This window comes from Rhinatrema bivittatum, chromosome 8 (genome assembly GCF_901001135.1).
Source record: "Rhinatrema bivittatum chromosome 8, aRhiBiv1.1, whole genome shotgun sequence".
Lineage (NCBI taxonomy): Eukaryota > Metazoa > Chordata > Amphibia > Gymnophiona > Rhinatrematidae > Rhinatrema > Rhinatrema bivittatum.
The window spans coordinates 270,090,323-270,117,014 of record NC_042622.1 but is presented as its reverse complement, the minus strand read 5'-3'; the positions used below and the strand labels follow the sequence as shown (position 1 = coordinate 270,117,014).

The window sequence follows — 26,692 nt, the reverse complement described above, 5'->3', positions numbered from 1 at the left end:
TAGTGGTTAGAGCATCGAGCTATGAACACGGGAGACCAGGGTTCAAAATCCCACTGCCGCTCCCTGAATCTCAGAGGCAAGTCACTTTACCCTCCACTGCCTCAGGTATAAACAGATTATAAACCCTCTGGGAATAGGAAAATAGCTACAGGACCTGAAAAGCAGAATATAAAACTCAGATAAATAAAATAAACAGAAAGGAGAGAACAAAAAAAGCCCCAGCAGCAAGCTGTTGACTTGTTGATACAAGTGGACTCATCAAAGGCACAGGTAATGCAGTATCAGTCCTTCTGAAGTTCAGAGAACAGCAAACCCTGCATAAAAACTTTTGTTTGCAATAAATGAACTACAGAACTCCAGTTCTTTAGTCTTCTGCCAAATTGTACTTTATTCTGTTATCATTCACATTAACATTTTAGTTGTCGAATACAAATGTGTATGCGACTGACCCAGCTGCCTCATCACTGTATAAAAGGTAAAAATGAGGCTTTGTCTGGGCAATACAATCAAATAAGTAAAATACACATTTTGCTGGAGAGAAATCCCCTCCCCCCCCCAACGACTAGATGCAGACTCCAAGGCCTTGCATCACATGCACGTCTCATCACAAAGTCTACTTGTGAGATTAATCTGCTCCCTCACATTCCCAAGGTGAACATGAAGGGCACTAATCAAACCTGCTATGCATACAAAGGATGTATGAAAATATACATCGGAAAGGTTTTATAAACTAGCATACAAAGTTTATACAAACATCTTTTATTATTTAAAAATACATCAAAACAAAACACAAAACACCTCCCTTTCTGGATGTTTTGTTTTTCAGAAAACGTTTTCATTGGTGTCGCTGAGCAGATCAATCCAAGGTCCCTAAAACAAAACAAAAAAGCAGAATAAATTCTAAAAATCCAGGGAAACAGGAACTAGTGTAGATATCCCAAGAACCGGAGTCCTTTTATTTTCACTGAGGGGCCTATGTGCTAAAGTCGTTCTGTCCCCAGCAGACCCATTTTGGGTCTGTAGGGAAAATGCTTAGCACATAAGTTAAAAAAGAAATGGAGGGAAGGTGAGGGGGAGCACAAGGACCGGGAACAGTCTCAGAGGGGCCAGTTAGGAAGCTATACGCCACACTTGTTTGGGATTGCAAGCATGCTGTGGGGAAGGGCAGGCAGGACTGGTGCCTGCCGTGCTGGGAGGACCATAATGCTGATAGCAGCAGCAGTCCTAAGCTCCAGCTCCAGAGGGGGAGATCCCCCAAACCGACTGCAACCGAGGGAGGCCTCCCCTCTACCGCCTCAAACTGATAATAAAAACTGGAGTAGCTTAAACCGTGACAAAATAAGAATAAAAAAATGTTTGCCTTACAAAATAAAATCTACATTTACATATAAAGTAACCTGATAAAGGGATATTAAAAAAAGACACGTGGCACCCAACAATTTCTGCGCACAATTCCAAAACTGCACGTTGCAATATTAATCACCACCCTCAACTGGAAAGCTCATGTTCAAGTTGTTATAAAGTAAATCCCTCTATGCAGATCTCCTAAGCCTCAAAAGCCATGAATCACATCACGTGTGCTACCTCAGACTGGTGCATACAAACTATTCCGCCACAAAGGAATACATTTATCAGAAACAATTAATGTTTGATGTGATCTGCGAAACTGTCCCAAATGTGGACAGACCCAGGGGTGCAGGATAACAGCTAAAATAAACGAGTCGAGCTGCTTAAAAGAAAGGTTGATACCAAGTACTCAAATTTAGTGATAATAAACCTGGCATAAGGGGCATTTTTCAAACTGTCAGTTTTGGAACAAAGCCTGCAGGTACTTTCCCAGCCATGGACTTTGCCCCAAATTTCAAAGTGAAAGCATGCAGGTACTTTTGATTTGAAAGCTGATGCAGGTACAAAGTACCTGCAGACACCCGCACCCGATTTCTGTGCAGGGAGAATTCTGCTCGAAAAGCAAAAACTGAAAGTTTTGCGCACATAAGCCCAGGGACGCAATTTCCTCCATGAGGCATTGAGTGTCATCCCCAGACATTTCATTTAGCCTACGGTTATTCCCAGAATCTGATTCTTCACAGAAGAGTCGCTCTGTTATCATTCATTTCATGCTTTTCCAACTAAAGAGCTCAAAGCATGTTACAGCAAGCATGCAGAACACTCACCTTCCAAAAAAGCAAACTCATCTATAGCTTCAATGGCATTATCTGTTTAAAAGAGAAAGTATATTAGGAATATTTTGAGAATATGAACAGCAATATGAAAGCTACTTAACGTGCAGAAACAAACTATACATTGTGGAGACAATCAAAATACCCGCACTGCTTTGATTTATTAATTTTGTGCATGCTTTGTTTGTGCAGATACTTTTTTTAGGCAGAAGGCAGATAGTTTTGATTATTCAAAACCACTCGGATAAGTGCCTTCCTTGATCATCCCCACCCCAAATACAGGGGTAAAAGGGGCAGATTGCATGAACCCTGCAGTCTACACCAGACAGGGTAATTCTTCAATAGCTTTCAGTTTGAACCTCTGATTCTAGACCTGCAGCGCCCTCTAGTGGCCATCTAAGCCCTATTCTGAACTGCAAGCCATAGAGAACCCAAGAAAAAGCAGCAACTTATCCAGAATGGTCCTGTAAGGCCCACTTAAGGAAACCCACAAAAGATTTATTAAATTAAAAAAAAACCCTTTTACCCTTCTTTGTGTGTGATCAAAGAGGAAGATAACAAGGCCTGAAATGGGCCTACCAGAGGAGGTCGGTACATTACCAGATTCTGGACATGTTCGGGACGGATATGGAGGGTAATGGGAGGAAAAGGGGTGAAGGTACAGGTAAATATTTTTATGAAACTATGTTACCGTACCTTGATGGCACCTGTTTAAGTTTGCTAAATGTTTTAAATTATATAAAGTTAATTTATGTGCCTTATTGTGAACTGTGGTGACGGCACCTAGCTTAACGACGGTATAGAAAAGACTTTAAATAAATAAATAAAGGAAGGAAGGAAGGAAGGAAGGAAGGATATGGTGGAGAAGTGAGGGGGCAGGAACTAGTACTGGGCTGCATATGGGTGCTGTCTGCTTACCTACCCTAAGCAGAATCTCAACTGGACAAACTGGATGGGCCAAATTGGTCTTTTTCTGCCGTTATTTACTAGATTATTACCCCAAGGCTGACGTTAAAACCGGGCGCTGTAATTCCATGCACAAACTCATTTATTTTACCTCCCAAAGGCTAACTGCATGTTAATGCATACAAACTAGAAAACGTGCACGCTGCACGGAAAAAAATATGATTTACGCACATAAATCATAATTGATCCACAAAACAGTTTAAGGGCATGAACTGATGTTTTCTTAGCACTGGAAATTTTACTCTTGGTCAGAGATGGAGTAAAGTTCCCAGCGCTATATTAGTCTATGGGCAGAAGGAAGAGTTTCAGTGCTAGGACCTGTATTTTATGCACAGAAAACATGCTTTACACACAAAACATGGATTTCTGGTTCAAGCCTCTGCACTGCTGCAACCAGGCTGCATTTTTTAAATTCACTAAAGCCCAGATATCCTTTAATTTGCAAGTCCCATATATCAGCTTTCAAAACGAAGACAAGATAAGGTACAAATATAAAGTAGCTGCTAAAAACATTTTATTATTATTAATAAATATTAAAACCAATGACCAGTATACAAAAAAAAATAAATCAAATGCAGAAACCACACCATGATATTTCAGCATCCCAGAAAGCACTTTCAAAAAGGGAGGCATTTCCTACAGCATTCCACTATCTGTATTAGAAAAAAGCAAGCTTGTTTACAGTAACTGGTGTTTCCTGTAGACAGCAGGACAAATTAGCCATGCTGTCTGGGAGCGCCCCCTGGCGGCTCGAGGCGGGAACTTCTCTTAGAACGTGCAGAGCTTTGCTCCTGCATGCCTGAGTGGTATCTTCCCCCGCGCAACTGCCTGCATCGCCTCAGTTGGTTATAAAGCATAGAGAAGTGGAGAACCGTAAGGTAGAGTAAGAGCAGGAAGAAGACTGTCCAGGGAGGAGGGCAGGGACACATGGCTAATTCACCCTGCTATGTACAAAAACATTTTTCGTTTACAGTAAGCAAACTTTCTCCCCCCTCGGCAGCTTTGTGTTGCAATCGGTAGTAAAGAGATCCATACGGGGGAGTCCCCTTTCTCTGGAATAGGGAGGCCGCCACGTCCTGAAGCAGTTCCCATTCGTGGGGGTGAAAGATCCGGCTGAGGCACTCGGCTTCCGTATTTTTTTTTTTTATTCCCGGCAGGTACGTGGCCTGCGGTTGTGTTGAGAGCTAGTGCTCATTCCAATGTCAGGACTGATTCTCTGCACGGTGTCTTGGAACCGGATCCGCCTCCCTTGTTTATGTAGAACATGGCCACTTGATTATCCACGTATACCACGACTGTTTTGTGTTAAAGAATGGGCGAGAAGGCACGGATGGCATACCCTATGATTCTTAGTTCTAATAAGTTGACATGAAGCGTTTTCTTGCTGGGGGACCAAAGGCCTTGCGTTTTGAAATGAAGCACACGTGCGCCCCACCTGTGGGTGGAGGCATCCGTAGTTAGTACCATCTAATAAGCCAGGGCCAGGAAGGGCGCTCCCGAATGTAAAACGCCAGGCATTAGCCATCAGTCCACATCTGACACCATCAGTCGGGTTAGGGTCAGCTCTTGACATGGGATGGAAGCATTGACACCGCTGGGATTTCAGACCCCACTGCAAACGGCACATGTGAGGAATCACATACATGGCTGCTGCCCTGTGTCCCAATACAGTGAGAATTTTATGAGCTGTGGGATGTGCAAGGCTCTTCAATGCTGAGGCAAGACTCCGAAAGGTATGAATCCTGTCTTCTGGAAGAAAGGTTTTGCAAAGGTGCGTGTTTATGACTGCATGGTTTGAGAAACGTTAAGAACATAAGAAATTGCCATACTGGGTCAGACCAAGGGTCCCTCAAGCCCAACATCCTGTTTCCAACAGAGGCCAAACCAGGCCATAAGAACCTGGCAACTACCCAAAAACTAAGTCTATTCCATGTTACTGTTGCTACTAATGGCAGTGGCTATTCTCTATGTCAACTTAATAGCAGGTAATGGACTTCTCCTCCAAGAACTTATCCAATCCTTTTTTAAACACAGCTATACTAACTGCACTAACCACATCCTCTGGCAACAAATTCCAGAGTTTAATTGTGCATTGAGTGAAAAAGCAGAGTTGTTTACCTGTAACAGGTGTTCTCACAGGACAGCAGGATGTTAGTCCTCACATATGAGTGACATCACAGGATGGAGCCCAATCACGGAACACCCAGCAGGGTCCCCCTTTCAGTCTCGTCTTATAGTATAAAGTACGTGCGAAAATAAAATAAGAAAATGTAAGTGAACTCTCTGCTATCTTGGAGTGTCTGCGCTCGGTGCTTGAGTGAAACTCTTAGCTGGAATGGTGATCTTTACCACGTGGCCTGCCTCCTTCAATATGGCTGCTGCTTCCTCTATGGTTTTAGCTCTAGAAGTGGATCCTTGAACGGTTATGGCTATACCGAAGGGAAACAGCCACCTGTATTGAAATCCTTCTTTGCGCAGTATGGATGTTATCTCATGAAAGTCCATCCTCTTCCAAAGAGTCATCGGGATATGTCTGCGAAGACGGCTATGGTATGAGAGCCCTGGGACCATGTTTGTTGTTTTCTGGCAGCCATGAACATTTTTTCTTTTACTGTGAAGCGGTTAAAGCAGGCGATGTCGTCCTGGGGTTTGTCCCCTGTTTTTGGTCCCAGAGATCTAGGAGCTCTACTTCTTGCTCACCGAGCACTCCTTCGGTACCTTGCTGGTGATCCAATAGAAAAATACAGATTCTCTTGATAGTCTCCTTACAGTTGGAGAATTCTTCGGTCTCAGGGACTCCCCGGAAACGGAGGTTATTTCTCCTACTCCAGTTCTCCAAATCTGGCCTGGAGTTCCACATTGTCATTAGCAATTTGAGCATACTGCGTTTGTAAGGTATTTTTATTGCTTGAGCCTCAATCCTCATGTCGCAGTCATCCACTCTTCTTCCGATTTCCAACAATTCCTCACACATACTGTAGAAGCGCTGTTTGCACAGACAGGAAATATATATATTTTCCAACATCATGGTTAGCAGTTCTTGTTTATTATCCTTCATCTCTTTTCTGAGGTTGCTAAACCATTGCCGGAATTCTTCCCTTGTTGGTAGTTCAGTAGGGCTCGCAACGGAAATGCCAGGGGCGGTGTCTTCCTCCGCCTCTGCAGTAACTAGGCTCGCTGCTTCTCATTTCCCAACAGGTCAGTCTTCATTGCTTACAGTTTTAGAGTATGAAAATTGCTTGAAGTCAGGACCTTTTTTCTTTTGTGCCATCTTTTATTGTTAATCTTCGGCAGGGAGATTGAATGGCAAGCCCAGTGGTGCTCATTAACCTGCAATTTCTGAAATTATGGCTCGGGGATTGCTCCGCGGTGCTAGCGCCCCTCCTCATTGTGAGTTTTTGCTTCTACGGCCAACTTCTTTTCAAATTCTCTCTTAGCCTGTCTTATCAATGTCTTACATTTAACTTGCCAATGTTTATGCTTTATCCTATTTTCTTCTGTTGGATCCTTCTTCCAATTTTTGAATGAAGTTCTTTTGGCTAAAATAGCTTCTTTCACCTCCCCTTTTAACCATGCCGGTAATCGTTTTACCTTCCTTCCACCTTTCTTAATGTGTGGAATACATCTGGACTGCGCTTCTAGGTTGGTTGTTTTTTTTTTTTTTTACAATGTCCACGCCTGTTGCACACTTTTTACCTTTGTAGCTGCACCTTTTTTTTTTCTCATTTTATCAGTTTCCCTATTGAACGTTTAGCACTAGATCCATGGATTTACTTACTGTCCCCCCTTCCAGTCATTAATTCAAATTTGATCATATTATGATCACTACTGACAAGTGACCCCACCACCCTTATCTCTCTCACCAAATCCTGCGCTGCACTGATAATTCGATCTAAAATTGCTCCCTCTCTCGTCAGTTCCTGAACCAATTGCTCCATAAAACTTATTTATTCCATCCAGGAACATTATCTCTCTAGCATATCCTGATGTTTCACTTACCCAGTCAATATTGGGGTAACTGAAATCTCCCATTATTATTGCACTACCAATTTGGTTAGCTTCCCTGATTTCTCTTAGCATTTCACTGTCCGTCTCACCATCTTGACCAGGTGGACGGTAGTATACCCCTATCACTATAGTCTTCCCCGACACACAAGGGATTTCTACCCATAAAGATTCAATTTTGTATTTAGTCTCGTGCAGGATGTTTATCCTGTTGGACTCTATGCCATCCCAGACATAAAGCGCCACACCGCATCCTGGGTGCTCCTCTCTGTCATTGCGATATAATTTGTACCCCGGTATAGCACTGTCCCATTGGTTATCCACCTTCCACCATGTCTCTGAGATGCCAATTAAGTCTATGTCATCATTCACTGCTATACATTCTAATTCTCCCATCTTAACTTTGTAGACTTCTGGCATTAGCATACAAACATTTAAAAGTGTGAGGTGTTTTTTTTTTTTAATTTACATTCTGCTTTTCAGTTGACAGGTATAAATTGGAATCCTTCACTTTCAATTTTTATTTTGCCTGAGAATTTAAATGTTAGAACAAAAAAAAAAATCAATGGAAAAATAACTTTTCCACTGATTTTTCTCCTGTCTGTTATATCAAAGTCACTTTTTACTGACATATTTTGTTATAACATTGCAATTCCCAGGAAACAAAATAAAAACTGAAAAAGAAGGTCCCTAAATATAGTCAACATAGCTCCCTTGCTGGGGCTTAATAAGGGGTTCTCTCCCACATGCTTCAGTGATTTTTAGAGAACACTCTACTATGTACATGGGACTCAAATTTTTTAAGGAGCTCTATTCCACATACTAGAAGAATACATGGATCCTTAATTTTCTTCCTATTTGGTGTCCATGAGAACATGCTTTTTTTAATCAAATACCAAAAACTGTTTGCATTTATCTTTGACTGCCAATTTTATAGTTCTCTTGAATATTTTTTGTAACTTTCTCACATCCAAAATATTGTTATAATATTTGTTAAGTTTCATACTATATTTGTTGTTGTATTGGGAAATGTTCTTTACTTTGGTACTCTCTGTCTTTACTCACATTGTTAATTGTAAACCGGGTTGATGTGATTCCGATCATGAAACTCGGTATAATAAAAATAATAAATAAATAAATAAATAAAATAAATATTATCAGGAAATGTACAATTGAATTGCAATTTCTGTACCCATGTTTGAAAAATTGGAATGAAGCATTCTACCAACAAAAAAGGCCCAAAGGCCTTAAGTTTTAAAGTTTCATTCCCTAGTCAAATCATTATTTCCATTTGATGAGAGTCCTCCAAACATGTTGCAGATGTGACCTATTTACTACACCAATGCTACGCCTCACTACAATAATGAAAGGACTCTCTCATACCTAGGTCCTTCCGCTGGAGTGTTTTTCTCTTTCCTTGCTGTGCGTGGATGAAAGCATCCTTGGCGATTGTTTCAATGAATAACTCCTGTAGAGAAAGAAGATGTTTAACTCACCACTGGAAAAATAAACAGAAATTAAAAAGCACAAATGAAGATCGGAGAGGACAATAAGTTGCTTAGATTTTAAGCACTGATCTTGGGAGATGCCATTCATAGAAACACAGAATGTGACAGGCAGGTCTTAAATTTGTGAGGGAACGGCCAGGAAAGCAGTTCCAGCACACTTTTTCAGGATGTTCTTCTCCAGCTCCTCTCTTCTGACCTGAAAGGAAGTCTGTACACTGGCCGAGAAGGGAGAGGGTGATTTTCCAGGGAGAGGAGAGGCTCGAGGATCACCAGCAATAGGTGATTACCATTAGGGGCTTTATGACCACTGCGGAATTTATGAAGCGGCTGGGGATGGAGGATAAGGATCACCAGGGCAGAGAGGAAGAGGGGGTTAGAGAGACAGAGCCCCATTCTTTCTATATGCCTTCTCTTCCTTACCCCAGTGATCCTGTATCCACAACCCCCAGCCATCTTTCACCTCCATTGGAATGCCCTCCCCACGGACATTCGTCTTGAAACCTGTACTCGAACATTCAAAAAGAAACTCAAAACCTGGCTCTTTACAAAAGCCTTCACTTAAAGTTTTCGCTCAGAGCCACGTCCCAGAACTAGACTCATTCACGCATTTCATAATCACATTAACCAGATGTCTGATGCCGCAACTCTTAATTGTATTTCTTGGTCTCATATTCCCAATTGTTAAATTTACAGCATGCTACACCAATACCTTTTAAGTCAGATGTAACCTCAGCTTTGAAGTCTACAAACCTTGAAGATGTAACCGTTAGTTCTTGTAGATTTAAACATTATTCTGAAGATGTAAACTTAGATTTTTAAGACTGTAATCTGTAAGCATTTGTATTTATTATTTAGTTATTTACATTGATCTGTTACCACTTGGTCCTGTTCTCTCCTTTACCTCAAGTTCTAAGTTCCTACAAAGTTAGCCTTGTTATTTTATACCCACTTGTTTGATGTAATTTTCCAATATTGGTTCTGTGTAAACCGAAGTGGTATGTACTAGTACATGAACTCCGGTATATAAAAGCCAATAAATAAATAAATAAATAAATAAATACTACCACTGCTCACCAAGCCTGTGAAGAGTGTGCTCATATGTGTGTGAGAGTGAGTCCATATGTATTCGAGTGTGTGTGTGAGAGAGCTCACATCCGCTCCTTTGCACAGATCACACCTGGCCCCAATCGTAACCCAGATCACCATCTTTCCTTCTGAAGGGGGCAGTTCGACAATGAAGTCCGTGGATAAGTGGGTCCACGGCTCGGTGGGGATAGGCAGTGGCTAAAGAAGCCCCCAGGGACGGCCGGTAGGAGTCTTCTGTTCAGCACAGGTCGGGCAGGAGCTGACATAGTGCAGGACGTCCTTCTTAAACTGGGGTCACCAGTAGAACTCAGAAAGTAATTCCTGGGTTCTAGCTACCCCTGGGTGTCCTGCGGTCAGGGAGTCATGGGCCCAAGATAGTACCTTCTTCCGGAGGCGAACTGGTGCTACCGTCTTCCCCATAGGAACCACGTCAGATGCCGCGAGGAGCACCTTGGCCGGGTCGAGTGTGTATTGTGGCGGATTAGGCGTGCCCTTCGTCTCCGCCCGGATGTTTTTGGCTGCTGGCCTGTAGCGGAGGAGGAAGTCGAAGTGGCTAAAAAAAAGGGACCACCGAGCCTGTCGGGGGTTGAGACGCTGGGCGCGGCATAGACATTCTAGGTTCTTGTGATCCGTATAAATGATCACTGGGTGCTGGGCTCCCTCCAACCACTGGCACCATTCCTCGAAGGCCATTTTGATGGCCAGAAGTTCCTTGTCTCCTATGCCATAATTTTTTTCTGCAGGTGAGAATTTCTGGGAAAAGTAGGAACAAGGCAGGGATCTGCCGTTGCTGGCTATTTGACTCAGGACGGCTCCGACCGCCTTGTCGAAGGCGTCAACTTCCACAAGGAACTGACGGGTGATGGAGACATGTGTCCTGAAGGAAGGCTGTCTTCTGCTCTTGGAATGCTCGTAGCGCTGCTTCAGGCCAGTTTCTAGCGTCAGCCCCTTTCTTGGTGAGAGCTGTAAGTGGAGCCACCATCCTGGAGTAGTGGGGTAGAAATTGTCAGTAGAAATTTGTGAAGCCAAGGAAGCGTTGAAGCGCCTTAACCCCCACAGGTTGAGGCCAATCCTTGATGGCCGTCAGTTTCTCAGGGTCCATATGGAAACCAGTGGAGGACACAATATACCTGAGAAAGTATAAGGACCCTTGCTCAAATTGACACTTCTCCATTTTGGCAAAGAGCCGGTTATCCCGAAGCTTCTGCAGTACCCTGCGGACATCTCTGCGGTGCGTGTTCAGGTCCTTAGAGTATATCAGCACGTCGTCCAGGTAGACAATGACAGACGTATGTAACATGTCTCTTAGTACCTCATTCATGAGGTTCTGGGAAACTGCAGGAGCATTGCAGAGGCCGAAGGGCATGACCAAGTATTCGTAGTGGCCATCCCTCGTGTTGAACGTAGTCTTCCACTCGTCGCCTGGCCGAATCCTCACCAAGTTGTACGCCCCATGGAGGTCCAACTTCGTGAACACCTTGGCTCCTTGTAGTCGATCCAGTAGCTCCGGAATCAGACTGTGGACGAAGCAGGGTCGGAAGCCAGAAGTCAGAAGCTGAAGACGATCAGGGATCCAGATGCAGCAACTAGAAACTCTAACAGAGTGAACCTCGTTGCAATGCAAGGCATTGAGGCAGCTGCAGGGTTTAAATAACCCTGCAGCATCTGACGTCATCACTAGGGCTGTCCTCAGTTCCCGCACTGGCCCCTTTAAATCTGGAAGCCCCCCTGCGTGCGCGCGCCTAGGGGGTGAGGCCAGTTACGGAGGATCGGCGGCATCTCCTTCGCAGAGGGAATGCCGCGGCAGGAGGTAATTCGGGCCTAGGCGGCCGAGGGAGGCTTCCAGCGGCCAGGGCTGGCCGCGAGATAAGAGGAGGTCCTGGGGCACGGCCCGGGACAGTAACAGCCAGATAAACCTCTACAGTTGGAGGTAGGTAAAATCAGTTGTGCTAATTCTTCAGTTGTTCATAACTTAGGGATTCAATTAGATGATAAACTATCCTTCAAACTTCATATCTCCTTGCTGGTACAGAAGGTATTTTTGAAACAATTAAAGAAATTTACGGGATGGGTGAGGTTTGGGGCATTTCAGAGCATTATTCAGGCACTGGTTTCCCCGATATTTGATTATTGTAATGGGATCTTGATGGGGATAACAGTGAAAAATATGCAACGAATCCAAGTAATGCAGAATATGGCAGCCAGACTTGTATTCAGGTGTCCAAGAAGGGTTAGTGTTAGACCTCTTTTAAAGGAATTGCCCTGGCTTCCCATCAATGAAAGGATAACATTTAAGATCATGACCCTAATGTATAAGGTAAATTGTAAGGAGGGTGCAGCCTACTTAACCAGTCAAGTGTAGAGATATACCCCAGGGCATAATTTATGATTGGCAAATGGCCCATTATTTACAGCTCCTAGGGTTAAAACAAAGAAAGAGACCTTTAGGAGAAGGATGTTTTCGGTGTATGAGCTGGTGCTCTGGAACACAGCCCCTTGGGATATGAGGTTGGAGAGGAACTATTTGTCATTCAGAAAGAAAGTGAAGGCATGGCTTTACCCTAAACTGTAATAGGAATAAATGTGAGTTTTAGATAGCAGCATTGAAAGTTCTAAATGGTGATGTTTTATTATTTTAGAGTGATTTACCATATAGTGATTGTTTTGTTGTGCGCTGCTCTGACCAGATTTCTGTTTGTGCAGTATAGAAAAGCTGAGAAATAAATAAATAAAATATCATGTGCATGGTAATGTGACAGATGTGTATAAAGTAGTAAGTGATAAACAGAAGCAGTATTAGTACTGGGTTGGGGAGTAGTCTTTGGGAATGCGTTTGCTAAGGTATAGATGCTGAATTAGTATTAAGGGGCTGAGGGTTTTTTTACATGCTTTGGGTGCACAATATACAAGGGAGAGAACACTGCTCCATAGGGCAAACAGTGTAGAAGAACTATTCCAGTATGACCCATCAAGGAAGGATCTCCATACAGGTCAGAGCACTAAAAGAGATCTAATAAAGAAATCTCCATAATTTGACAGGTACAAAGAGAATACAGGAAGGATGGGTTAATGATAAGAAGCTAATGCTATAAAGTTTATATACTGTATACACAGATTTCAATCAGCTTAACAATGCTGATAACAGATTGAGAAAGACCTCATAAATAGGCACCAGACTGCACCACTGGCTTAGTGTCTCATGTTTTTCATCCAGGGTGCCATTATAATTATAATCACAGGTCTGAAATAAATTCTCATACTTCAAGTCCCAAATGTTTTTATGCAAATAATTATTTACAGGTGAAAGTGATTTGAGGTCCCAAGTTTTTTTTTTAAAGTACATTTATTTTATGCAAATAAAACCTATCCAGTGGATGTGGATCAAAAATAATGGAGGAGAACTACTACTTATCTTCAAGGCTCAAAGTGTAGTCCTTAAGGGTAATTTCTGAATGTTCAGAATCCAACGGAAGCAGGTTGTTGTAAATGTGCTGTCTCACAGGAACATGGCGGATCCGCAGCGTCGAGCCAGCCCGGGGACACCGGGGAGAAGCGGCATGGAGACGCCGCGGCATCAAGCCGTCCATCAGGCACGGAGGGAGTCATCACACAGGTAGAGAGGGTGGAGCCAGGGCGAAAGCAGGCATGAACGCAACACCCTCACAGGAGGATCGGCGGCGTCTCCCTCGCAGAGGGAACGCCGCAGCAGGAGGTAATTCGGGCCTAGGCAAGCGCACCGTTTAGCCCCTGTTTGGCCGCACGTTTTTGACACGCTATTATTTCTCCTTATACTGTAAGGGGCAATAGCGTGTGGAAAACACGTAGCCAAACCCCGCCTATTAAACAAAGCTCGATTTCCTCCTTGCTAGTGGAAAATGGCTATAAATCGTTTAGATGGCATCTCACACCGGAACGTCTTCATTAATTTTATCCTAGTGTTAAGGCTGATTGTTGGCGTTTTATGTGGTGGGGTGTGGACCTTGTACCGTATCTGGTGGGATTGTACTTCAGAAGTACTGGGATTTGAAATTACACTGGATTTAGGATAGCACTAAGCTAGCTATTCCTAAAGATCCTAAAGCTTTTCTGTTAGGCCTATCGATTGTTAATATTGCCAAGAAGTTGTATCTTTTTATAAACACAAATTGTGCTCGCAGCTAGGTGTGCCCTGGCCGTCTGCTGGAAGACTCTTCCTACTCAAAGTCTATCAGTCGCGGATCAATGTCTAAAGGCCGGTTACTATCTAGAGAAGTTGACTGCAATTAAGAATAATACCATGCCAAAATCTGAAGATATTTGGCTAACATATCGACAATGGCATGATTTACATGAATAAATGCTATGCTCAGAGATGTTTATTTTCCTTTTTATTCTTTATTTTGGATATATTTTCTTTTTCCTTTTGCTTATTGATCCTGCATAAGCCTGCACCTTTTTGTATTCTTGTAATTTTGTGCTGCGATGGGGTAGAGGAGATAGTGTGGTTGCTGGGGGGGAGGGGGTATATTAAATGATGTGGGAATGTTGTACTTTTCGCTGTTTTTGACCTCTAATAAAAAAAAACTAAAATTGAAAAAAAAACCCCAAAACAAAACAAAAAACATGTTTAACTGCGTAAAAACTCCTTTTGAAAACTGTCCCCTCCCCCTTGCATATGGTTAAATATAAATACATTGTTTGACACACTGTGCATATAATATTAGCCACACCAGGAAAATAAAAGTATGTGTGGGGATTTTATTTTAATCCAGAGCATATGGAGTCAGCCGCATCAGTATGCTGAAAATAATATACGTGGAATAAAAAAAAAATATATATATCAACTTGAAGCTTTGGATTGATTCCTCAGCACTCGTTTTCATGGATTTCTTTTCTCCAGTTTCTTGCTGTAAAGCTCAAAGAAGGCTTGTGTTACCCCAATTTAGGTGATCTCTTTCTCCAGATAAGGATTTTACAAAGTTATCGCCTATGTCTCGTTACAATATATGTAAGTTTTCTAGAGAAGTGTCTTTTTGGTGTGTAACGATATTTTAAGCAAAAAAAAAAGATGACGGTGTCCAATTTCCCACATCAGTGGAGATCGCAAGTTTTATGAACTTTTTTTTTTTTTTTACACTTCCTACAACCATACAGGGTCATTCATCAAAACGTGTTTTGGTGTTATCGCGGGCGTTAGGGCCCACCCGCATGCGTTATCTTTCGCATCTCGCAATGCATATGCAAATTTTAGAAATTTTGTCAAAGAGGAGGAGTTTGGGCGGGGTTTATAAAAAATGAGGGGTGTTTAACATTGCGTGCGATAGAGCAATGCACGATATCGCACATTTTTACGCCGGAAATACCACCACCTTTTTTCTTGGCGTTAAGCTGTGCAATATGCCCAAAACAGGTAGAGTACACATCAAGCTAGGGCGAGAGTACATTGCAGAAATCTCATCTTTGTGAACCTTTCCTCATGCCAAATCACATCAAATCTTCACTGATGTACTGTGCTGTTTGTACCTCTGACTGTGCATGTAAAACTGGCCCCCAAACCCTAGACCACCACCAAAACCTCACCTCAACTTACTAGTTGACCCTGCTACGGTGATATAAATCGTTGACTAATATGAGAGCCTTATAAAGAGTCACTCTCTCTAGCCAGGAGCAGCCCAAAATAAGGAAATGCAGTGAAAAGCAAAATGATGAATCTAGGCCTAAGTTAGGCAACTGTTTGAAATCTCAAAGGTATTGTCTGAAAAAACTAATTTAACATTTTTCAAAACTGTCTCAGATCATTCATCTAAATTCATTGATCAGGCAGACCAATCATTTATTTTATTTATTTATTTAAACGGTTTTATATACCGACAACCGTTTGCACATCGTGTCGGTTTACATGTAACTTAAAACCAATGTATATATAGGCATTGCCTTTACAAAGAACAGAAAACAATAGAACGCAGTAACAAAGCAAAAACTAGATAAATTAGAGGGAGTGATTCAACTAGGAGTGACATAGGTAGGGGGCAGGGAAGGAGGAAAAACAATGACACAAAGGGAAAAGTTATGTACAAAGTTTAGCGAAACATTCGTTATATACAAGGTTAAGCGATGCATTTGTATATATTGCTGGTTCTTGATTAGGGGAGAGAAGGTGGGAGAGGAGGGCTAAAGGGGGCAAGTGTTAGATGTGGGTCCTGGAGGGGGAGGGTTAGTAAGTGATGATGAAGGGGGGTAGGCTTGGAGGAAGAGCCAGGTTTTAAGTTTCTTTTTGAAATTGGGTGTGGAGGTTTCGGTGCGTAGGTCAAGAGGCAGGAGTTCCAGAGGGTGGGGCCGGCGAGAGAAAGGGCTCTATTGGTTGTGGAAATAAGTCTAGTAGATTTTATGGAGAGAGAAATTAGAGTTCCACGGAGGGAGGAACGAGTTCAATGAGGGTGGGAGTGATGTGGTCTTTCTTGTTGACATTGGTGAGGATGCGTGCAGTAGCGTTCTGAAGGAGTTGTAAAGGTTTGATGTAGGTAGCAGGGAGGCCAAGGAGGAGAGTGTTGCAGTAATCGATCTTCGAAAAAATTATAGATTGGAGTACAGTACGGAAATCAGAGAAATAGAGAAGGGGTTTGAGTTTTTTGAGGGTTTGTAATTTGAAATAGCAGCTGCTGAGGATAGATTTGATGTAAGGTTTGAAGGTGAGTTGGTTATCGAGTATAACACCCAGGTTTCGTGTGTTGGAGGGAAAAGTGGTAGAGGAGAGGGTAGAGGGTATTGACGAATGTTTGGAGGAGATGAGAAGGAGTTCAGTTTTTTGGGGATTGAGGGATAAGTGCATGTCAGTGAGGAGCTGGTTGATGGAGGCAAGAATAGTGTCCCAGTTTTGGAGTGCGGAGAGAATGGAATTTGTGAAGGGGATGAGGATTTGCACATCATCTGCATAGATGACGTGTGTAACACCAAGGTTGGAGAGGAGGTTGGTGAGAGGGAGCAAATAGATGTTAAATAGGGTGGAAGAGAGGGAGGATCCTTGGGGGACACCACAGTCGAGATTAACAGGAGAGGATTCAAAGTTGTCAGTGAGGACTGTGTAACAACGGTTTTGGAGGTATGACTTAATCCATAAAAGAGCAGTGCCGGAGATTCCTACGTTGATGAGAGTGTTGATAAGGATGTTACGATTGACGGTATCAAAAGCGGCAGAAATATCAAGCATAGCAATGAGATAGGAGTTGCCAGCGTCCATTCCTTTGATAATGGTATCTGTTAGGGAGAGGAGTAGGGTTTCCGAACTGAGATGTTTTCGGAAACCATATTGTGTTGGTTGGAGTATGTTGGATTGTTCAAGGTGGTCAGAGAGACGGGAGTTTACTATTTTCTCAAGGACTTTGGAAAGGAAAGGGAGATTGGAGATGGGACGGAGGTTAGATAGGTTGGAGGGATCAAGGGAGGGTTTTTTTTAGGATGGGCTTGACTACAGCTTGTTTTAGGGAGTTGGGGACCAAGCCTTGTTCAAGGGAACAGTTCACAATTTTGGAGAGTGAGGTGGCTATGGTTTTAGGAATAGCGAGTAGAAGTTTGGTGGGAATGGTTTCAGAGGGATGGGAAGAAGGTCTCATCTTTTTTAAGATGTTCTCTATTTCCAGAGTTGAGGAAGGTTCAAACGACGAGAGGATGGTGGGTGTGTGTGGGGTGGGGAGGGTTATGATCATTTTAATGAGGTGCAAAACTCCTTTTATCTTCTATTAACAAATTAGACTGAGAAGATTACTGCTCTCACGTCTGAAAGGAAGCAGATGCTGAGAAACATGACAAATTAAGCATCTTTTAATAGGTGTTACTTATCATTGAATGAATGTTAAGCCATTCTGTGGTTCTCAATATGTTATACAACCAAAACAAGGATAGTATTTAAAGAAAATCCAACCAGACCCAAAGACTGTCAATATATGGTTTCCAAAACCTAATTAGCAAAAGACATTTTTTCTTCCATGTGCAATATTTTTTTTCACTATTTAATAGGAACAATTTGCAGTACACACAACTTACTTCTGCTACAGAATTTTAAAATGTTAGCTATACAGTGCTATAAGAGAGTATCAGCCGTGGGAATATATACAGTGCTACAGGACATTACCTTAGGCCAGCAGTTCCCAACTGGTGTGACCCCAAGCACATGCAGGTGTATCGCCACGCTTCCCACTCCCCTGCTGACCCAGCGAAATAGGAATGCATCCTCTGCCCGGGCTTAAAATGCTGATAGCCTGGGCGCAACACGACAAGAGAGCTGGAGTCAGCAGTTTCTTCCCACCCTCATGGCCCAGAAAAGTGCAATGCCCTACTACATTTAAAAAAAGACTAAAGACCTGGTTATTCAACCAAGCTTTCTCATAATCATCAATCTGCGGAACTTTACCTGCCAAGGATCCCTTCTTTGGTAACCAGTAGAGAACTATATTAATCATCTCTAGTTCTCTCTAGTACCCCCAAAGAACTATCAGGTCATCTATGAATCCTTGGCAGTCTAAAAATCAAATACCCAGCCTTATACCTATCACCTATTTCCTTAGCCAACATTTGGCTCCGTAGCATTTACGTTATGTTATTAGTCCCATATATCTGTATCCAAGTTCCTGCTACCTGTTCATTGTAAGACATTAACTTGTCAATGTTTCTGTTTAGAATGTAAACCGAATTGATCAGTAACTCTGTTATTGGAAAGTCGGTATATAAAAGTGCTAAATAAATAAATAAATAAAAGGAAGTGGTATGCAGCGGCCATGCGCACAGGAAGAAGATACCATACTAGTGCATGCATAAGAACATAAGAAAATGCCATACTGGGTCAGACCAAGGGTCCATCAAGCCCAGCATCCTGTTTCCAACAGAGGCCAAACCAGGCCACAAGAACCTGGCAAGTATCCAGTATCGGCCCAAAGAAGAGCAGCGCGGCACGGAACAAAAGAGCAACATCAGCCCCCACGGTGGATGGGAGTCCTTTCTTGAAGACTGGAAGTGGAGGAGGCTGCTGCTGTTGCTAATTCGGTGGGGGAGGAAGGGGGAAAGAGAGTGAGTGAGCAAGCATATGTGCTTGAGATCCTGTGTGTGTGTGTGTGTGTGTGTGTGTGTGTGTGTGAGACAGCATGTATGTGAGAGATTGAGAGCCTGTTTATGTGAGAGTATGAGTGTGTGATTGACAGCATTGTGTGATTCAGATCCTTTGTGTGTGAGAGAGATAGCATGAATGTAAGTATATGATTGAGAACCTGTATGTGTAAGTGAGATAAGTGAGAGAGATCATGTGTATTTATGATTAAGAGCCTGTGTGAATAAGTAAGTAAGAGAGAAAGGTTTAATTGGGGTGTGTGTGTGTATGATATGCCCCCCCCCCCCCATCTTCCTGCCCCACCGGCCAATCAGATGCTTCCTCCTCCCACATTCAGTACCTGAATGTAAACCGGTGTGATATCTCAATTGAGATTGAATGCCGGTATATAAACATAATAATTTAAAAAAAAAAAAAAGGTTTCCCATTGGCCCGTGGGGGCAGGAAGAAGGGAAGAGGTTTCCCATTGGCCCGCCGGGGGGGGGGCAGGAAGAAGGTAAAGGGACGTATAACTGGGCTGTGGGACACCGGGAGCTGTGACGCACCGGTTGAGAAGCGCTGCACTAAAAAGAGGGAGGGACAGAGGGAACCTGTGAAGGGCAGTCAAACTCTGGGACTGGCGATAGAGTGGAAAGGGTTGAATCTAGAGATGGAGGAGTTGGGGCCTGAGAGGGCAAAGTGGCCAGGGGAGTAGGGAGAGCGAGTGGAAAGGACACTTACAGTGAATTTCTAGGGAAATTCTGCTCAAAATATTTAAAATTCTGCATCTCTAAGTAATAATTTTTTACTGTATTAATTTAAAATGTAATTACTTAAAGACTCATGTAAATTGTGATATTTTGCCCAATATAAAGTTTGCAGAATTTTAAGTCTCTGGCTTGTGGCGGTTTCCAGTTCAGTTTTTGTGTGCATGCTTCTAGTTATGCATTTTGGTCTCTTTATTCTTTGTTAGGTGAGGGTCAGCACATGTGACTGAGGTGAGGTTTTCTGCTGGGTGTAGTTTCTGTGTAGCGCTCTACAGCAGCCTGGCTTGGTCTGTTTTCTTACTAGGGGGTGTGTATTGGTGTCTTAAGGCCTGGGGCAATATTTTCAGTGTTGCCTTTTCTTAGGTAAGGTGGTTACTGTTTGAGTGCTGGAAATTGTTTTGGTGTGGGATGTTTACTATTAATAAATAATAAAATAAATATTTATGCAACTGCTGTTCAGACAGCGTACTCCTCTTTCTCTTGTGTCCTTCTTAACAATAACAATAAGTCTGGACCTTTATCTTATTTGTTTCCCCCGTGAATTGTAATAAGCAGCGCGTCCGACATGTGAGCGCGGTCGGTCAGGTGTGTCAAGATGGGGGGGGGGAGGTTGAGAACCGCTGCCTTGGGTTCTCAGGTGAGCAGCTCAGCATCTCCCACCCTTTCCAAGCTCAAGGCACACCTATATTAAATACAAATGCTGTGTGGTATCCCAATCTGCATGGAGCAGGCAGCAATGCAGTAGGACTTGCATGAAGAATACTCCTACGGCCAAAAGAGCTACAGCAAACACTGACAGCCCCACCAGTCTTTTCCAGGGGGAAAGGGGCAGCAAAGCCGCACGAGCCCAGGGCATGGCCCAGCACCCTCTGCCCCCAAGGGCAGGAAGGCCAGGATGGTTGCAGACGGCGTGGGCGCTTCCGCACGACTCCCAGCGCAGGTGACCTGCACTGCTCCCTGCACCGGCCTCGCGCAGCCTGCGGCCAGGCCCAGGGGGTGCACAGCGTGGGGGGTCGTAGAAAGCAAGCCCCGGCCCCGCTGCCCGTGAGTTACCCCACGGCTGTCAGGCGATAACGAGCATCGCAGGCACCGGGAGCCTGGTAGAGAGCGTTACACGAGTATTTCACAGGACATATACAGCGCTGCACGGGCGGGCTCGGGCGCCTTACCGTGGCCTTGGCTATCACGAACACGGCCTCCTGGCCGGTCAGGGACAGGTCGGGGTCGGCTTTCATCAGCGCCTTTATGCGGCTCAGGGGCAGCCGTGACTGGCGGGGCGGAGGAGGCGGCGGCGGCCCGGTCTCTGCTTCGTCCTCCGCACCGGCAGCTGGGCGCGGCTGCTCAGATGCCGAGGAAGCAGCCGCCGTCGCCGCCGCCGCCGCCGCGCCCGCGTCGGAGCCGCAGGATCCCCCCTCCAGGGCGGCCGGGGCGCACTCGGCGGCCATCTTGGATCCGGGCACCGCCCCTTCCCTCCTTCCCGCCGTCGAAGGAAGAAACGAGCCCAAGCACCGCTGTCCGATGTCTGTCCCGAGCTCGCCCCTTCTCGCTCGCCCCCTCCACCCCTTGCAGGTGCCGAGTTTAATGGCGCTTTGTGCCCCCTCCTCCTCGGCGATGCCGCGCGCTCAGGGCCGGGGTTGCAGCTCCTCGCGCTCGCGGCGGCCCTCACTTTAAATTGGCGGGAAGCCGAGCCGCGAGCGGGGCCAGTGCTGCGCGGGAAGGGCTCGAGGCAGGGCCCATGTCAGATTACTTTAAAGAAAATAGGCTATTTGAATTGGGGGGGGGTCTTCTCTGCTATGGAGTTGGCAAATCTGGTTGGAAATTTGGGTCAGGTCTGGAAATGCTCGTGTTAAATGTCAGACGTGTAGGTGATGGAGAGTAAGGAATACTAGCGGACAAGAAAGAGAACTCCGGCACACTGTGAAAAGTCAACAAATAGCAGTTATCCCTCCTTTATTATTTTTTCTCACACCTAAAGATTAATCTAAGAGTAGAGTATTCTCATATATGGCTATCCTATCATTCATATAAATGGAACTTCCAATCCACAATCCAGATAGCGTATATTATTTGAATCATGTAACCGAAACTTTATTGGCACCTACTAGCTAATTTATAATCCTAACCAAACTTATTTATGTGCCTATCTGTAAACTGTTGTGATGGTATACTACTAAACGACGGTGCAGAAAAGTTTTTAAATAAATAAATAAAATAAATAAATACAGAGTCTGCTAGATTGAAGGATGATATGAGACCTATGGTGAATTGCCTTAAAGACGATTCTGCTGCAATGGATTATCTTTTCCTGCTGAATTGCAGTTTTAACCCCTAGAGCTTTACTTTATTTTGCTAGAAACTTGTGGGCAGTCGATAGGCGCAAGTGCTGGAAATTTCAGTAGTCCCAGCTAAATGCCAAGGAGGGAGGTGAAACGGAGGGAATATGGAAATTGGACACAACTTGAAGAGGTGCCACCCAGAGACAGAAATTTTCTGGCTTGCCCTTCTTTTGTCTCTCAAACCTTCCACCTCTTTCCCCATTCTTCCAGCTACACACTTTTTGTCAGTGCCTTCTTCCACTTTGTCTTGCTACACCAGCACATGATAGTCAATACTAGTGGGTTTTATCCCATCAGTAGATGGAGGCAGAACACTGGATTCATCTGAGACATCATCACCCCTACTTATAGGTGGTGCAGACAGAGAAATCCAGTATTTTCTGTGTTTTGCAGATGGTAGGATTTTTGGTGCAAGACACAGGTATTGACTGAGGGCCAAGTCACTGGATAGTCCAGCAGAGCAAGCCTGAAGGTGGGGGATCCCAGTCTCAAAAGAGACTTGATTGACCCCTGGTGGTGGTGGAGAGGTGCCTTTAGAAGAAAAAGAGAAAAATAATAGTTAAGAGGAAGAATCTCCTGAATTTTGAGAGAAGTGTAACCACCTTGCTTTAAAAGTCAGTTTCCTCTGCCTGCCCGGAAGACTCTCGGTATCTGGCAAGAGCTCAGACCATTCTTTTCCTACCCCAAATGTTTTGCTCACTCTCCCCCCAAATTTGCAGAGTTAAGCCAAAGTAAAGGTGGATATTATCCCCAAATTTTCTAAATTTTACAAGTATCCAGGGAAGATAACCTATAAGGACCTTATCTCTAGCTGTTCCAATTTCTACCCACTGCTTTTCAACCGTACGGCTCTGCACTTTATCCACGCTACATTTGATTCTCCAAAGCTCCCCATCTAAACAGAAAAGTAAATACCATGAACTAAAAAAGTTACAGCTCTTCATACATCATATACGGTGGTGTACTAGCCTATGTCAAAGGCCTTTTTAAACAGAAAAGCCTTCAAATTTTGTTTAAATACTTGTGTGTCTACAATTAACCGCAGAGTCAGAAGGCACAGAAAATGTGCATTTTCTGGCGAGGTCTAATCTAGTTATTTTTTATGTTGAAATGTCTAATACATTTTTGTTTGCATATCTAGAATGTTTATAAATTTGGAGAGAAGTACATAACCAGATAGAAGAATTATTATGGAGTAACTTGTGAATCAAGGTTAAGATTTTGTATTGAATTTGAAAGAGGATTGGTAGCCAATGTAGTGAAAATAGGATAGGAGATATGCGATCATGGTGCCTTGAGTTTGTTAGAATATGGGCTGCAGAATTGTGAATTAGCTGTTCAATAAGGTAAACATAAATGTAAAGAAATAATCAAGTCTGTTAAGTGTTAGTACTTACATAATACTCACTATAATCTTTGATCTCTTTCAAAATATTTGATAAGACTTTTTTGGTCTTGTTATGGTGAGCAGAACATCATTGGCAAAAAAAACTAATCTTATCTTCCTTCTCTCTTCCCCAATACTGTCTACATTCTCCCTTATCCTCTCTGCTGACAGCTCAGTCACTGACTAACGCAAAGAGAGGAGAAAAGTCTTTTCAAATTATGTTGAAACTTGATTGTGGAGGAATGGACTAGTGCAGGAATGGTGAACTCCAGTCCTTGAGTACTACAAACAGGCCAGGTTTTCAGGATATCCACAATGAATATGCATGAGATGGATTTGCATACAATGGAAGAGTGCATGCAAATTTTTCTATTGCATATTCATTGGAGATATCCTGAAAACCTGGCCTGTTTGAGGCACTTGAGGACTGGGGTTCACCATCGCTGGACTAGTGGATAGTGCAGTGGACTGAGAATCAGCAAAACCAGGGTTCAAATCGTGCTTCTACCATTAATGTTCCTTATGATCTTGTGCTCCCTTGCCTCGGGTACTAATTTAGACTATAATCCTTGTGAGGTAGTGACCTACCTACTATGCATCAATTTGTTTTGAGCACATGTAGAAGCTCATATCAAGCGGCCCGCCCCGCAGGCCGGAGCCAGTCCTTTCGGAACAAGCACAATAAAAGGGGAGCCAGCTCAGGCCCCAGCCACACCCCACAATGAAAATCAGACGATCCATCCAAAGGAAGAAGCCATAGGGGGCAGACTGGCCCTATTCTACCAAAGATGGGTCGAGATAACTTCGGATGAGAAGAGACCCTAGGGGACCCAACTCATGGCCCTCCCCAGCTGGTACCGGACCCCAGCCCTTCGAGCAGTACGCCGGACCTAGCACCACACAGTGGGACCCCCCCCCTCAAATGGGGCTCCCCAGGGACATGGTGCCCCCTAGTCTAGACCAAGCTTCTATTTCCTGGGTGGAATTCTTCAAGGGCCTGCATAACTTCGTCCACATGCAACCAGGGCCTCCTACAATGCGGCCACAGGCACCACCAGAGGACCTCAATATACCAGGACCCTCTATGCCCAGGGAGGTGATCCCACCGCCCAGAAGCCCCACCTTCGGGGACACAGACATCTCAGATGAGGAATCAGAACCCCTGGAGGAAGGGGAACTCCCTCCGGAGACAGAACCCCATCGAACCATAAGACGCTTCTTCACCAAGGATGAACTTCCAGACCTAGTCACGCACAGCTTGAAAGAGCTTGCCATCCCGGGCACAAGCGCCTCGGGGGAACCTAAGCCAAACCCACTTTTGGAGCGACTTAATCAGACTTCCCATCATTTCCTACTATTACAAGCCATCCAGCAACTAATTGACCTGGAATGGGAGGCCCCAGAAACCACGTTCAAAGGGGGCTGGGCTCTGGCAGCCATGTTCCCTCTGGACCCCGCCGCCAAAGATCTCCTGGCATGTCTGAAAGTGGATGAAATGGTCTGTGCGGTCTCGAAGCGCACTACTATCCCAGTGGAGGGAGGAGCAGCACTCAAGGATGCTCAAGACATCTGGAATCTATCCTCAAACAGTCCTTTGACGTCTCCACTCTTACGAGGAAACAGACATTACCCTCAGGTATTTCTAACTCCCAGTAGGGCCAATAATAAATATGGAGAAGTGGGTATTCTGATTGCCAGTCATGTATGTGCGGATTTTAAGGCTTTGCATCAAGATCCAGTAGGACGGATTTTGATTTTATACATGGCCATGCCACAAGGGACATATCTCCTGGTTAATATTTACAGCCCCACACATAATCAGGCTTCCTTTTATCAGAATCTACAATAACAGTTTATTCGGTTTTCAGGAGATCATTTAATAGTGGTAGGCGATTTCAATGTCACATTAAACCCTGTATTAGATGCCTTGAAGGGTAAGAGTTCCCTGTCTTATAAACAGGGCAGGGGATTGAAACAATTGATGGCACATTTTGAACTTATTGACATTTGGTTTTTCATGAACATTAATACAAAAGACTATTTTTTATTCAGTGGTTCATAGTTGGTACTCTAGAATTGATATGTTCCTCATAGACAATGTCTCGTATAGTGAATACATCTATTGATATAATAACTTGGTTGGACCATGCACTCATAATATGCGCGTTAAATGCACTTCAAGAAGATACAGGACAATGCTTCTGGAGATGTAATGATTCTTTATTTGAGGATAAAGATACGGGAAAAAATCAGTGAGTATGAGCAGTTGAATGACACAGTAGAGGTTTCATCGATGACTGTGTGGGAGGGTTTCAAAGCAGTGATTCATGGCCAATTGATAGCACAGGCTTCCTATAAGAAAAAAATACAACATCAACAATGACAATCATTGGAACGCCAAATTTGAATCTTAGAACTAGAGCATAAAAATATAGTAGATTAGAAGATCTACAAAAACTTTATCTCGCTCGGCAACAATTACAACAAGTAAACATATCAGAAACAGCTCATCAGTTGAATCTTACCAAACAATGCTATTTTGAAGGTAGTAATAAAGCTGGTAGATTATTAGTACATGCATTAAAAAAATGACAGACAGTCCCAAATATTGAAAATCAGAGATGTTCAAGGCATGTTTCTTTATAAGCCTGCTCAAATCAGGGAATGTTTTGTAGGGATGTGAATCGTGTCCTCGATCGTCTTAACGATCGATTTCGGCTGGGAGGGGGAGGGAATCGTATTGTTGCTGTTTGCGGGGGTAAAATATCGTGAAAAATCGTTAAAAATCGTTAAAAATCGAAAAATATCGAAAAATCGAAAAACCGGCACATTAAAACCCCCTAAAACCCACCCCCGACCCTTTAAATTAAATCCCCCACCAAATAACTTAAATAACCTGCGGGTCCAGCGGCGGTCCGGAACGGCAGCGGTCCGGAACGGGCTCCTGCTCTGAATCTTGTCGTCTTCAGCCGGCGCCATTTTCCAAAATGGCGCCGAAAATGGCGGCGGCCATAGACGAAAAAGATTGGACGGCAGGAGGTCCTTCCGGACCCCCGCTGGACTTTTGGCAAGTCTCGTGGGGGTCAGGAGGCCCCCCACAAGCTGGCCAAAAGTTCCTGGAGGTCCAGCGGGGGTCAGGGAGCGATTTCCCGCCGCGAATCGTTTTCGTACGGAAAATGGCGCCGGCAGGAGATCGACTGCAGGAGGTCGTTCAGCGAGGCGCCGGAACCCTCGCTGAACGACCTCCTGCAGTCGATCTCCTGCCGGCGCCATTTTCCGTACGAAAACGATTCGCGGCGGGAAATCGCTCCCTGACCCCCGCTGGACCTCCAGGAACTTTTGGCCAGCTTGTGGGGGGCCTCCTGACCCCCACGAGACTTGCCAAAAGTCCAGCGGGGGTCC

The 26,692-nt window shown here is 44.1% G+C and overlaps 2 protein-coding genes across 5 annotated transcripts in view; both read right to left on the bottom strand.

The window, feature by feature from the left end:
• Positions 1 to 363: 363 nt before the first annotated feature.
• Positions 364 to 21,214, bottom strand: LOC115096366 (DNA polymerase epsilon subunit 4-like). The gene is made up of 4 exons (XM_029610868.1): positions 20,737 to 21,214; positions 8,535 to 8,619; positions 2,175 to 2,216; positions 364 to 870 (listed from the first exon to the last, which is right to left on the bottom strand). The coding sequence occupies exons 1-4, from the start codon at positions 21,010 to 21,012 to the stop codon at positions 857 to 859; spliced, it is 417 nt and encodes a 138-aa protein (XP_029466728.1). The 5' UTR covers positions 21,013 to 21,214; the 3' UTR covers positions 364 to 856.
• A 4,278-nt stretch (positions 21,215 to 25,492) lies between these two features.
• The window catches only part of LOC115096367 (C-C motif chemokine 20-like), a 99,212-nt gene continuing 98,012 nt past the window's right edge, over positions 25,493 to 26,692 (bottom strand). For all 4 annotated transcript variants that reach the window (XR_003858054.1, XR_003858053.1, XR_003858055.1 and 1 more), the window contains one exon: positions 25,493 to 25,642. The gene's annotated coding sequence lies outside the window, so the exon portion shown is untranslated. The remainder of the gene's footprint in view (positions 25,643 to 26,692) is intronic.